General features: G+C 46.5%; 1 protein-coding gene across 1 annotated transcript in view; it reads left to right on the forward strand.

Annotated features, from left to right (window-relative positions):
• HLX (H2.0 like homeobox) overlaps positions 1 to 13552 on the forward strand; it is a gene marked incomplete at its 5' end in the record, with an annotated part of 41623 nt that overhangs the window by 8460 nt on the left and 19611 nt on the right. Inside the window, 2 exons of the mRNA XM_019548578.1 lie at positions 11343 to 11393; positions 13114 to 13225. Of these exons, the coding sequence (XP_019404123.1) occupies positions 11343 to 11393; positions 13114 to 13225 (163 nt within the window). The remainder of the gene's footprint in view (positions 1 to 11342; positions 11394 to 13113; positions 13226 to 13552) is intronic.

Genomic DNA, 13552 nt, shown 5'->3' on the forward strand with positions numbered 1-13552 from the left:
GGGCCAGGGCCACCTGAAGGGGCCGCGGAGAGCAGCGCGATGGCAGCAGACACGCGGCGCCGGGGACGGAGCCAGAACCTGCCTGCTCCGCTTCCCGCCCCCGGGAGCACTGGCTGGGACCGCTTCTGCAAGCCGCGGGGTTTCCACGCACGAAGCCCAGCGCCCCGGCCGCTGGGGCCCGCGCACACCAGCCCAGTGCCCGGCCCTGGAGCGGGACGAGGCGGCGGGGCACGTCCCCGCCCCCCGCGCTGGGCTCCCCGCCCCGGCTCCGATGAGCTCCCCCGGGCGCATTATTGATGCCGAGGGTGGCCGGGAGGTCCCGGCAGCGCTGGGATCCGCGCCACCTGGCTGAAACCAGAGAGCCGCCGCTTCATTCATGGCTTTAGCCTTTGCTAATTGGGGTCTTAGGGGAGCTGCCAAGTCCTGGGCGGAGACGGGCCACGCGGGGGGGCGGGCAGAGACCCTCAGCCCAGCGGTGGGGCAGGCTGCCTGGCCCGGGCCCAGCCCCTCGCTCCACAGCTCGTGGTGCTCCTCTGCTGTCCTCCGCCGGGGCGCCCAGGCCCTTCTCCCTCCGGTCCCGGGCCGTTCACACGAGCGCGCCCCCAGCCCTGCCCCAGAGCGCCGAGGCTGCCCCGGGTCCCGCCGAGCCCCGGCGGCACCGAGAAGCCCCGGGGCGCGCGGAGTCCGGCGGGGAGGGCCGCACAGGAGGGCTGGAAGGGAGCTCGGGGGGGCATGGAGTCTCCCCCCACCACACACCCTGCTCCCAGCCCGTCTGCCCCCAGCAGGGCTTTGTCTGCGGCTCAAAACCCCTCCAAGCAGGGAGACTTCGCAGCCCGGCCCAGAGCTTCCCCACCCTCCTCCTCAGAGAGGCTCCCCTCATCTCTGCCCTCAGTCTCCCCTGCTGCAGCGCGAGCCCATTGCTCCCTGTCCTGCCATGTCCTGCCCTGCCAACAGCCCACTCCGTCCTCTTCGGAGCCCCCTTCAAGGCGTGGAGGGGCTGCTATTACCCCCCCCCCCAAGGCTGCTACGAGATCTATTAGACTATTATTCCTATCAGCTATTAGACCCCCCACTTGCAGTGATCAGATTTCAGCAGTACGGCTCGGCCGGCTATGCCCGGGATCAGTCCCTGGCTCCGGTGCCCTGGTGGCATGTGTGGGCCGGAGAGAGGCTGATCCCGGACTGATTGCCCGCTCCTTTCCCCGCCTGCCTGCCTCCAGCCCCGGCTCTCCCAGGGGAGGTCAGGAAGTTTTCCAAAAGCCGAGCAGAAAAGGGACCCCCCTCCCCCCCTCACCATCCAGGGCGGCCTTTGCTCTCATGACAGTGGCAGGAGGAGGCTGGAGCTGCGCCCTGGGCCGGAGCAGCAGCGCGGGGCAGGGGTGGTGCCCTAATCCGCACCAGCCGGGACTTGCCCCGTGCCAGGCTCCCTGCCGTGTGCGCGCTCCCCGGGCGGCCAGTGCATCCTTGTCATTGCTTAGCCAGGGCTTTGGCCTGAGGTGCAGCCCTGCAGGCAGGCGTCTGCCGTGGGGGGTGTGGGGGGGCCGGGGCGTGGGAGGGGTATGGGAGGTGTGTGTGTGTGTGTAGGGCTGGGAATGTGTATGTATGGGCATGTGTGTGTGGAGGGGTGGAGGCGTATGTGGGGTGGTGTGAGGGGTGTGTGGGAGAGGTGTGCAAGGGGTGTGTGTGGGTGAGTGGGTGTGCATGTGCCTGATCAGGGCCCGCGTTTACTTTGCGTGCCCGTCCCTCCCCATCACCCCTGCCATCCATAATCGTTACCAACCTGGAAACTTTTGCCCCCAGCCTACTATCCCTTGTAGTTAGCGGTGATGATTTTAAAAGCATGCGATGATCTAAGCCCTAATACTAATATTATGCATCATTCGGACAGGATAACGATGCCACCTTGTCAAGCCTCGCCTCTTTACACAACCCATTTGCTGCATCGCAGAGTCATAACGGCCTTGATGAATGACCCGGCGAACATCTTGTGGCTGCCCGGCTCCCGGCCCGGCCCGGCTGGCCGCGAGGAATGCGGGCGGGCCCCGGGGCGGAGCTGCTCTCAGCACCACGGAGCGGGGCCGGGGAAATTTATAGTCTGTATATATGTTCTGGCTCCACATATCGGCAGTGTAATGGATGGCTCGAGTTTATGAATCCGAGGCGGAGATGCAGGGAAGGAGGACTCCCTTCCATGTATGGTGCACTCCTGTCTCTCCCCTAATCCGCCCGGCAGGCAATAAACTTCCCTGCTAAATGTGCTGCTTGATAACAGGCAACTTTTATTGATTGCAAGAAAACGTTTGAAACTAAATAAAGGGCTTTTATGAGGATCCCTGCGAAGAGTTTTTCTTTTTCTCTCCCTCCCTGTCGTGGCCTTGGCAGCCATGCAGGCACGGCGCGTGTTTTACTGCGTGTAAACGGCGAGCCGGCCTGGCTGGAAATGCCCCCGCGGGTGGGGGCGGGTCGAGCCGCGGGCGGCCGGGCCGGGCATGGGCTCGGCCTCGCCCTCGCCCTCGCCCTCGCTCCCGGGGCCGCGCCGGACACGGCTTCCCCCGGCTCAGCCGTGCTGAGGCGAGCTGGGGAGGTGGGAGCGGCGCGGGGACAGGACGCCTGGCAACCTGGTGCGCGCGCACACGTACGGGAGGCAAGCGCGGAAACTCGGAGGCACTTTTGATGGTAGAAAGTCTTGCAAAGTTGTTTTACACGCTCACACACACACGTAGGCTCCCCCCCATACAGGCTTCCTTACACCCACACACACACACGCTCCCCTAAACACTCACCCACAAAGGCTTCCTTCCCGACATACCCACCCATTCATACACACACACGCACACACACAGGCTTCCTTACACACACACTCACACACATGCAGGTTCCCTTACACACACACACGCACCCACGCATGCAGACACCCCTACACAGCCACCACCCCCCCCCCCACCCACACAGGCTTCCCTAGACACCCATCCATACACACACACACACATACACGCGCTGCTCTACACACACACACTCACACACACACACACACCTGCTCCCCTACATATCCACCTACCCACACCGGCTCCCCTATACACGGACACACCCACAGGCTCCCGTACACACACACTCGCTCCCACACATACAGCCCTCGACAGGCCCTAATGGCAACCACGTACCAAGAAAAACATTAAAATAAAATACAATTAAACACACACACACGCAACAAATGCAGCCCGGCACCGGTGCTTTGTTGCTCTTCTCTATGACAGCCTTCCGTTTGCACAGAGCCACCTGGTCCGTGTTAAAGGAAGACCTAAATACACGACACGGTTGTTTGGGCACGAGAGAGACGTGCTGCGCCCACCTGAAGGCAGCGTGAGCACAAACCACCCACAAGGCTCAGCTGAGGCAAGCTCGGCTCCCCTCCGGCGCCGCCGAGGGGTGACCCCCCGCCCGCCGGGCTCAGCACAGGACGGGAACGCGGGCTGAGCCCGGGCTCTCCAGACGACTTCCGTCTCTCTCGCACGTCCTGGTAAGTGAGCTCAGGACCGAAAACCACAGGGTCTTCACCAGCCGTTCAGCCCTGACGCACCCAACCCCCTCAACATCCCCTGGGCAGGAGGAAAGAGTGCGAAATGGACCTCGATTTTGATAGTTGGGGGGCATTTCTAATTTTGATTTAAAAACACACGCACGCAACCAAACCAACCCAGGGAAACACTTGTGTCAACCTTTGGCTGAGGAGCCAACCTCAGCTTCCTGATGGCTCAGCCCCTTTCCCCTCTCAGGAAATGTGAATTGGGGAGGGGGGAAATGAGATTTGGTTCAAACCGACACATGCCTTTCAACGGCATTTTCGCTGCGGGATCGGTCCGAGGAATACACACACGCAGAGACGGTTTTTTTTTTCTTCTGCAGCTTGTAAAAGCTCATAAACTTCAGCTTCTATACTTAAAAAGAGGGGAAAAAAATCCTCTCTGTATTTATTCCCTTTAGGCAAAAAGAAGTGGGGCCGGCAGTTTTCTTGGAGGACAATAGATGCTGAGCCCAGCGTGGACAAGAGATGCTGATGACAGTTTCCAGGGAATCGAAGTCTTATGCCCCATAAGAGTGGTGCAGGGTCCAAATCTTCTTTTGAAATGAAAATGTGTATGTGGGTTGTGTGTGGTTTGATTGTGTGGGGATGAGATTGCGGAAGAAGCCGAGAAACTTTAATAATCTAGCAGAAACACTCTCCTATGAAATATAAACTTTCATTTCTACCCAGGAGAACTTTTTACAATCTTTTCTCCTATGCCTGAAGAAGGGTGCTTGTACCCAAAAGCTTGCAATTTAAAGACCTTTTTTTTCCTGACAAAAATCTAGTTGGTTTAATAAAAGATACCATCTCTACCACGAGTTCTGATTCCTTTAGCAGAAGAAATACATTCATTATCATATATACGACGATCCTGAATTTCTTTCATCTGGCAGATTCTTAAAGATGCTTTCTGGGCCCCCCTCAGATGATAGTTATTATTATTTTCTCTTGCAAAGACACCGCCAGCCTTCTGCGCAGGGCTCAAACTCTGTGCTCCGCTTTTGAAAGAGAACTGTAAAATCACTCAGTGTCTGTGAGCTGCATCACATTTTACTGGGAAGCTATAAAGCTGTCGTATTCCCTGATGCTTCTTGATTAACTCATGAGCGTAAAGGAAACGCTTGAGCGGTGTTCCCTTTGTGGTTTTTGCTTTCAGCAAGGGAAAGCCAAGGGAAGATGCTAATACTGTCATCTTATTTTACAACTTATACCGCCTGCCTAAACAATGTATATACAAATCAAGCCGCGGTGGGGTTCAGCCTCTTAAATGCAGCCCGTATATCTTAGAAAACTGGGATTATTGCATGTGCATGTACTGCCCGAATGGCGAATTATTTAGCCTGCTCTTTATTGCTGTTAAAATCGTGGTTTCCATTTAAATAAATAAAACGATCCAGAGCCATTTATCAGTTCAACAGCGGTCCAATTAACAGGGCTTCACATCAGCAGCTGTGTGTTAAAATTCTTCCATCAGCTTCTCTCTGCCTTTCTTTTCTTCTCACATTTTACAGTATCCCATCCATCTCTAATAACCTGCACATGGTCCTACGGTCACTTCTACAAACAGCTTACTCCTTTCTCAATGAGCCATGTGCTTGCACTTAACTTTATCTCTAATAATTTTGCGGGGTTGAAAACAGATGGCACTAGCTTTGCTTTTAATTAGGTACACGTGAAGATCTTGGAGGACTATTTTTCTCTTTAACTGAATTAGCTGGTGAGAAGCAAACTAAACTAAACCAAGCTAAAAAGGGACAAGTACTTTACTTGCAGAACTGAAAAACATTTGGGGAGTTACTACAGTTCAGGTCATAAATTAATAGATGATTTATTCTTCAATCAGGAAAAAGCCATTAAGGTTTGCTCAGCCCTGGTCTGTGGGAAAATAATTTCTTTGATTGAGTTCCCCCTAAAGACCCCCAGAAGTTTTCTCTCCTCTGTCATGAACAGTCTGTTCTTTCCTGTCCTTCCGGACAGAGGGAAGAGTAAGACCTCCGGAGAAATGCAGCTTTCCATCTTAGCTAGCATCTTGAATTTCACTTTGCATCTTTTTACCTGCTGATTTAATTTCTCTTTGCAATAGAAACCCTTCTAAAAAACCCATCAGAAGAAAAAAAAACCCTGGATAAATGGGCTTGGATAGTTGCTTTTATCAGCCTTTGCACCAGTGGCCAATATTATATGTTTAAAGAAACAGTAGGGTTTTTTCTTTCTTTCTTTCTTTCTTTTTTAAATAAAGCACGAATTGGAAAGAAATACAATCTTAGGAATGAAAGGAATGAATAAAAAAAAGCAAGCTAATGACTTTTTCATTGCATATATTTCCTACTGTGGCCATTGGTTACACTGCTACACTTATTTATTTAGTATAGTTTTAAGTTCATGAGATCCTCAGCTGGTCTCTACCAGTCGATTACCACTGACTTAATAACTTTACAACTGTACCCAGTTGCACCAGCTGAAGGTTTGGTCCTGTGCTTAGTTGTCAATCAATACTAAAAAAGGAAGTGTCTAACTTGTTAACCACTGACAGCAATGGAAGTCATGTATATTTTAATTTGTGATGTGCCAGCCTGGTAATCATTCCCTTGTGTAACATATGGGTATTATATTGGACAGTTTTCATAAGAACTATCATCTGGATCAGATCAAAAGGTCTATCTAGACCAGTAGTATCCTTGTCTCCAACACAACAAATATTTTAGAGAAAAAGGACAAGAAAGAGGGGCAAGAGATCCTTTTTTGCAACTGAGGTATATTTTTTGACTTCCACAAAGTAGCAATGAGTTCCACCAGTTAATATGAAATAAATGGTGTAAAAAATTATTGAACTCACTGCCTGGTAATTTCACTGGGTGCCCTTCATTCTTATGAGACATAGTAAATAACAGTTTGCTATGCACTTTTCCCACTCCACTCGAAGTTTTAAAGTCCTCTAACATATTCCCCTTCTATTATTTCTCTTCCAAGCTGAAGTTTTAGCTTTCCAGTCTCACCTCATACAGAAGCTTTTCCATGCCTCTGATCATCTGTGTTGCCCTTTTCTACCTCTACTAGGATTTAGAAGACAGGTTTATTTAATGGCATTATGATGCTTTTTTTTTGTTTTTAATATCTTTCCTTATGATTCCACATATTTTATTTGCCTTTTTAACTATTGCTGCATATTGGGCTGTTGTTTTCTGAAAACTCTTCCTAATAACTTCAGAATCTCTTTCCTGAGTGATAACAGGGAATTTGAAGCTCATCACTGAGTGTTTCTACTTAAGGTTATATTTATCTATCTACATGTCTACTGTGCACTTGTCAGTGGTTGGCTAACAGATTCAGGCTGTGATAAAACAAGCTCCATAGGGAAAGGTCCTTCACCCTGAATACAGTATGACTCTACCTATTAGATGTTCAAACCCAGAGACTGGTGGACTAGGGCTAGTCCTTTCTAATTTAAGGCTTTGAGGTAGAGGGGTGCTGAACAAGTGCTATGTAGTTTGAAATCCCATTAATATGGATGGCTGGATGAGCTACCTGGCTGATCTCTGGTGGAGTGTCCCTTTCCCAGTCAGAGTCTTCCACCTTTGCAGCAGGCTTTGCTATCTTATTCAGCTGTGCATAAGCTGGAGTACAAATATAGTAGGGCTTCTAATCACAGCCTATTTAAGCCTAAAACTGATTATGGGTTACTGCTATACATAGTTGGATGGGCAGCGGCAATGGCAGTCAGTTTTAGGTTCTGCTCTTTCATCCAATGTTGGTTCGATCATGTCAGTTGCTGAGCAATCTGTACTACTACAGCCTCTCTGAGAGGTGAAGGGACTTAGTCCCTCATAGAGACTTACAGGCCCTGTGTAGTGTGCAGCCCAGTCCCTGGGGAGGAGACCTACTGAATCTGTAATGGTGGACCTGACTGTATGATCAATCCTGCACCTACCTGTGTGTGGACACACCTTTGTGCCATTAGAATCAGTGAGGTTGTAGGCAGGTGCAAGGCTTCATTTATTCAGTTGCAGCACTGTGCAACACTAACAGAACACTAGTTTGTTATGGCGAGTGTTCAATGTTGTTTTGAGAAGAGCTTGTGTTTTCTAGCTTTCACTACATTGTGCTATTTCAGCTAACTGCAGTGACTTTAGTCATGGAAAACTGACTGCGTTTGTTCCATTTGGTTTTGTAACTGATATTTAAAAATTAGTATTTTTTTGTGATAAACGATTGGAAGGCAATTTACACAAAGCACAGCAGGAAAAGATGCCTTCAATGGCATTGTTTAAAAGGGCCAGGGTGGAATAGTAATCAGAAAAGTGAATCAAAACGACATGAGGAGCCTAAACTCCTGCTGTAGGCCAGAAATGTGAAGTGGACATTTTTCTTTTGAAATATTTTTTAGAAGATGTTTCCTAAAATATTCTCTGTGTGATATTAATAGTGGGTCTTGTGTGCATTTTCTGGAGGATTTATTTTAATCCGATGCTGCCGCAGGAATGTTGAAGTTTTTTTTTCATTTAGGCTATGTCTAAACCTTTCTTGAGAAGGTTCAGTCTTGATACCAGTTACTTGCAAACAAGAATTATTTACTTGTATTATTTTCTTGACTATCTAGTCATTTAGTTCCTGGCACTACTAAGCATACACGATGGAAAGCTTAAATGAGGAGGCTAGTCCATTAGTTTTTGTTTCAGATGGAAGGTACGCACTGATTTTGTTGTTGTTGTTCTGTTTCATATAGTAAATATAACAAATTGTCAACTCTTGGAAAATGCACATTAAATCTACAATTCAATTATGAACTAGACAAACTGGTTGTCTGATTTAATTTGACCAAACATAGATTCCTGAGCAATGCCATGCTGTTGGGTAAGGTAATGATAACTAAGTGATGCATACCAACTTCTTCACACATGTTTTTTGTGGCCCATCTCTTTACCCCACGACACAGCTGAAATTGCATGGATGCCCCTTGATGAAACACAAAACTATCCTGCCGTGGCTGAGTTCAGCACTCCTCTTAGATGGGGTCTTGTTGCTCCATCTTGCTGACTGACATTTCCAGCTTGTTTCCACTTAGCTATGTGAAACGGATCCTTCTGGCAGTGAGATGTAGCTTTCACGCTATACTTTTATTATTTGGTTCCAATGCTGACATATTTGTGCTATCATTCATTCAGGACTCTGAATTTTGGATTGCATTTGCAGAGTTAGCATAGAAAGTCTGGCCTTATTCTTCTGTATTTAGAGACCCCCAAGCTACCAAATCTCAACAAAGGATCACTCAACACATTGACTGAGAGTTGGTGTGGAGCCATCTGTTGAAATAAGAATAGAGACGTGCCCAACTTTACACTAATGCAGTAAACAATGTAAAGATGATTATGTCTTTGTCTGAGAGGTTTCCAAAATCACAAGACTACTGGGAGCTCAGGGAAAATTTGTGGATCACACAGTGCAATTTAGTTATCTCTTATTTGCTCACAAATTACAAACCATTTTTTAAAAGTGCTAGGATTGATGGCAGTAAAAGCTTTTCAATGCTATAAACTAAATGTAGCTGTTCTTACTTACAAATACTTTCCACATGATAACAAGAGTCACTGTACAGCATGCTGGGGGAGATGTCAGGATATTTCTGCTAGGAAGATACCTGATACCTTTTACTGCTGCTTGCATGAAAATCATTCTGTGAGCAGTAAAAAACCTGTCCTACCGCGCTAGCATCCAGTAGGAGAAATGGTATACATTGTTCACGTGCAAGGAATAGAGGGAGAATAGAGGGACTATATAATGTGTTTCTTAGAATCCAGGACTGGAAGTTGGAGAGTAAGGTCATTGACTTGTTGGTGTCATTAACTTGCTGTAGGTTTGGTAAGTCCTGTAATGTCTCCATTTCCCCATCTGTTAAATGAGGGCAACACTTACCTCCTTCATAGAACTGTTGTTAAGTAAGTTAGTTCATATCTGTTGCAATCAGAACTCATGGCAGAGGTGATATCTTTTATTAGACCAACTAGATTTTTGCAAAAAAAAATTCTTTATTTCTAAGCTTTCAGGCACAGGCACCCTTCTTCAGGCATAGGAGAAAAGATTGTAAAAGTTCTCCTAGGTAGAAACGGAAGTTCATATTTCATAGGAGGGTTGAAGGTGTGGTAAAATCTCCTGTTTGGAACGGAACTTCTCCTAGAAGTTTTACAATCTTTTCTCCTATGCCTGAAGAAGGGTGCCTGTGGCCCAAAGCTGGAAAATAAATACATTTTTTGTGTGCAAAAATCTAGTTAGTCTAATAAAAGATATCACCTCTACCACTTCTGATTTCTTTTCTCTCTAGACCAATACAACTACAACCTGGATACCTTAATATCTGTTGTGTGCTTGAGCTACAGGCAGTGAAGTGGCTTCATTGGCTCATGCTTGTGGTTCTACACAATACTGTGGCAGCGCTCTGTATATTTGAGGAGAAGGCTTGAGGCCCCATTATGCCTGATAAATGAACAAAAAAGGCCACCACAAAGGATGGAGGCAGACAGGACTCACAGCAGTGTTTGAGTTTCACTTGAAAAAGAAACGTACTGACAGAGTGACAGACTGTGTCCTCTTTTCTCTCCCGCTCTTATTCCTCTATGCTGCACTCAATTGCTTTTCACTACTGGGGACAGGGGAAGGGCTATCTCTTTGAAACTTTCTCCTGACCATGCTGCAAGCACTTAGCTGGGGGCTGGCAGTTCAGCAGCCACTTTTTTCCTCAGGTCTTGAGGCAGCCTTGGAATAGAGAGACCTCAGGCATTCATAGAGAGGGAGCTGTGGACCAAAGGGAAATGATGATGAACAATGGTCACAAGGGCTCAAGCACAAGGACTTGAACAGGTCAGAAGATTCAAGTGCAGAATGGTTATTCAGTAGCAAAACCTTACAACAGTGGGGCTTGAGAAGGGATGAAGTCTGCCCTCTTCGTATAAGGAGATGTAGTTCTAGAATTTAATAGAATTCAATATACTTGAACATCTGCTATTAGCATGGTTGATTAAGTAATCTGGGGTGAAAAAGTTACACAAGTTTCCTCTCTCCATCATCATATTTAGTCTGAAAATCTTGAAAATATAAATTGTCAAGGAATTGGTGGTTTTTTTTATTTTCATGATAGCTAATTACACTGCTGTAAGACCAAGGTACTTTGCTTTCTTGGCAGCAGTTTTAACAGCGTCCGGATCTGTTCAACACTTAGTCACTCAATGAAACAGCAAATAATCATCATCCTTACAACCCACCAACCACAAAACCCTATTATCACTGATGTAATGCTCTCTATCTGACTGTCTTCCAAACCCATTAGCAACTTGGTGCAATAAGTATTAGGAAACACACTTTACCACAAAACTATTCATTGTTATCAGGTGATTTTCCTTCCATGTTAAAGCTCTTGACTATATCTATCACCCTGATTTTTCTATTAACATCTGAAACTGAAGATAAATCCAGATGCTTTCTTGAATTAAAAAAAACCCTGGGAAAAACAAAAACTAACCAACTGAAAACCCACCAGAAACAGATGTAGAAACCAATAGAGCAAGACAACAAAGAAGAATAATCCAGTTTCTTCTGTTAAATCTCCCTGTTTCTAGCAATTAGATATGTAAGAATGCATAGGGAGGGTGGAACCATCAGTCTTGTTACATAACATGATTCATGAGTTCTTTACTGGATTTTAAAAAACTCATTTGAAAAGGAGCCACATGATAACCCTTTCATGATGAATAATACTTTACTTTCTGTGTTGGCCTATCAATTTCAGGAATCCAAAGAGATGAAGGGTGGTTTAATTCAGTGGGGACTAACCTTTTTGGTAAGTGTGCCACAGATTAGCCCCATATCCACCCCAAGTGCCACTCTGATCCTTTCCTCCTGTCTGACCTGTTGCTCTGCTTTCTGCTCTTAGCGCTTTATTCCCTGCCTGCTGTACTTTCTGCTTCCTTCCCTGTGCTCCTTGCCTGATTTGCTGCTTTGCTTCCTGCTTCCTGCCTTAGCTGCTTCTGTGTTGCCTGTTCCTTCTCTTATCTGTTGTGTGCACAGAGGCTGCCTGTGCCACTTCTGGCACCCATGCCACAAGTTGACCACTCCTGGTTTAATAAATCCAGTGCAAGTTTGCATGTAGACAAGACCTACCTCAGCATCAATCCAAGTGTCAGACTCATGGCACACTGCTTGGGATCACTACAAAGCAAGAGTACAGTATTGGTAGGTACAGAAGTGTTTTCTTTTGTGGATGCTTTTCTTTTTACTTAGGGATCTACTGATAATGTGTTATTCAAGACAAAACCCAAACCCAGGCAAGAAACTAACACCAAGGTCACATGGAGTTTCCTGGGGTACCAAGCACTATCTTGGATGGCAAGTGCTGCAGGACAGAGCCCTAATTCTGTAATTATGCTAATGCTATTAATAATTCATAGGGACTGACTTTATTTTTGCTGGGGGGAGTGGACTAAGATGTTGGATATGTAGGAAGTCTTTGCATTTCAGGTGACAGCCTGAGGGAGGGGCAGGGCCCTTGGGCTCCCGTATAAATCAGCACCTCTGATTAATATCATTATTATGTTGAAACCCAGGGAGAAACAGTAACTACAGATGACGAGAGTGACCAAGGTGCCAAAAATATGTAAATCGAATCTTTAAATCAGATTATTTTTTATCTTCATTTCTCTATGTGAAAGACTATGACTATACATCTTTCCTTTGGTAAGAAAATCACTTTCTTTCTTAGTTTTAATAAGAGCGATTTTTTTTTTACAATAAGAGATTATATTTTATGACCAGTTTAGGCATCCATGGTGGTGCAGCAATATGCTATAAAACCTACCCAGTATGCTCTATACAGGACATATCAAGTCATCGAAAGTGATTACGTTAATAGATGAGGAGCCAACCTTTTTACAATTTAATGTTATGGTGGATGAGCTCACTGTTCCTGAGGAAACCACTAAATCAGATCTATGTAGAAAGTAGATGGATTCACTATTCAACTACTGTTTTAAGAACATATGATGCACATGAAGATTTAGATCCAAGCAAGGTTATTAAATGGAGGGCCCCTCAGGCTTTCTGGCAAGAGAAAGACGCAACAGCTGCTGCAACTATCACTGGAAAAAGATGACAATAGATGGAATTAGACCTCATAAAGGAGTCCAATTCCTTGTGAAAGAGCAGATGATGTTTAGTACAGCAATTTCCCACATCCCCATGGCATCTTCCATCATGGAATCAAATGGAATACCTGACACAATTTTGCTGAAGTCCCTGCTGGGAGTATTGCCATTGACTTTGGCTGAAGACTAGCATCTGAGAATGTGAAGCCTGAAGGCAGTGCTGTGGTCATCTAGTCTGACCTCCTGTAGGCCAAAGACTGAAGAATTTCACGCAGTAGTTTCTGATGTGGAGAAACTCATTCTTCTCTATTTAAACATTTTTTTTGAGGGGGGTAAATGTTGCACTAAAAAACCCGAATGAATGGCCAGGCTGCTCCGACATGTCCATGCTAAGCTGTCTGGTTGCTCTTCCCCAAAAAGGATGGCAAAGAAAAAGACTCAGTAATGGCAGTCACCCTTTCAAGTGCCATTTATCCCAACATGTATTGGGTTGCCCCGACTGCTGAAGATTCTACCCCAGTGTTGGCACACCGTAACTGGTTAAGCAAATGTACACTAACCACAAGCCAGGAACAAAATCAGTCCTGAGCCAGAATTTTGTTTTCTTTCAGGTATTAATAACCACCGCAACCTGCGTGACAACAACCACCCTACCTGCGCGTAATACATACCTTGATCTACTCGCCGCCTTTGCAGAAACAACTGAAACCACCAACTGTGTAATCTGTAGCAAACCGCTTCCCCAAGTTGATGGTACTGCTCAATTCCAGTTTGAGGTGGTTGCCATGCCTTTCCCCAACCAAATGACCCCACCTTTCCCACTTGTTTCATAGTTTCTAGGGTTGGAAGGGACCTGAGT

This window comes from Crocodylus porosus, unplaced genomic scaffold (genome assembly GCF_001723895.1).
Source record: "Crocodylus porosus isolate Cpor-Errol unplaced genomic scaffold, CroPor_comp1, whole genome shotgun sequence".
Classification (NCBI taxonomy): domain Eukaryota; kingdom Metazoa; phylum Chordata; order Crocodylia; family Crocodylidae; genus Crocodylus; species Crocodylus porosus.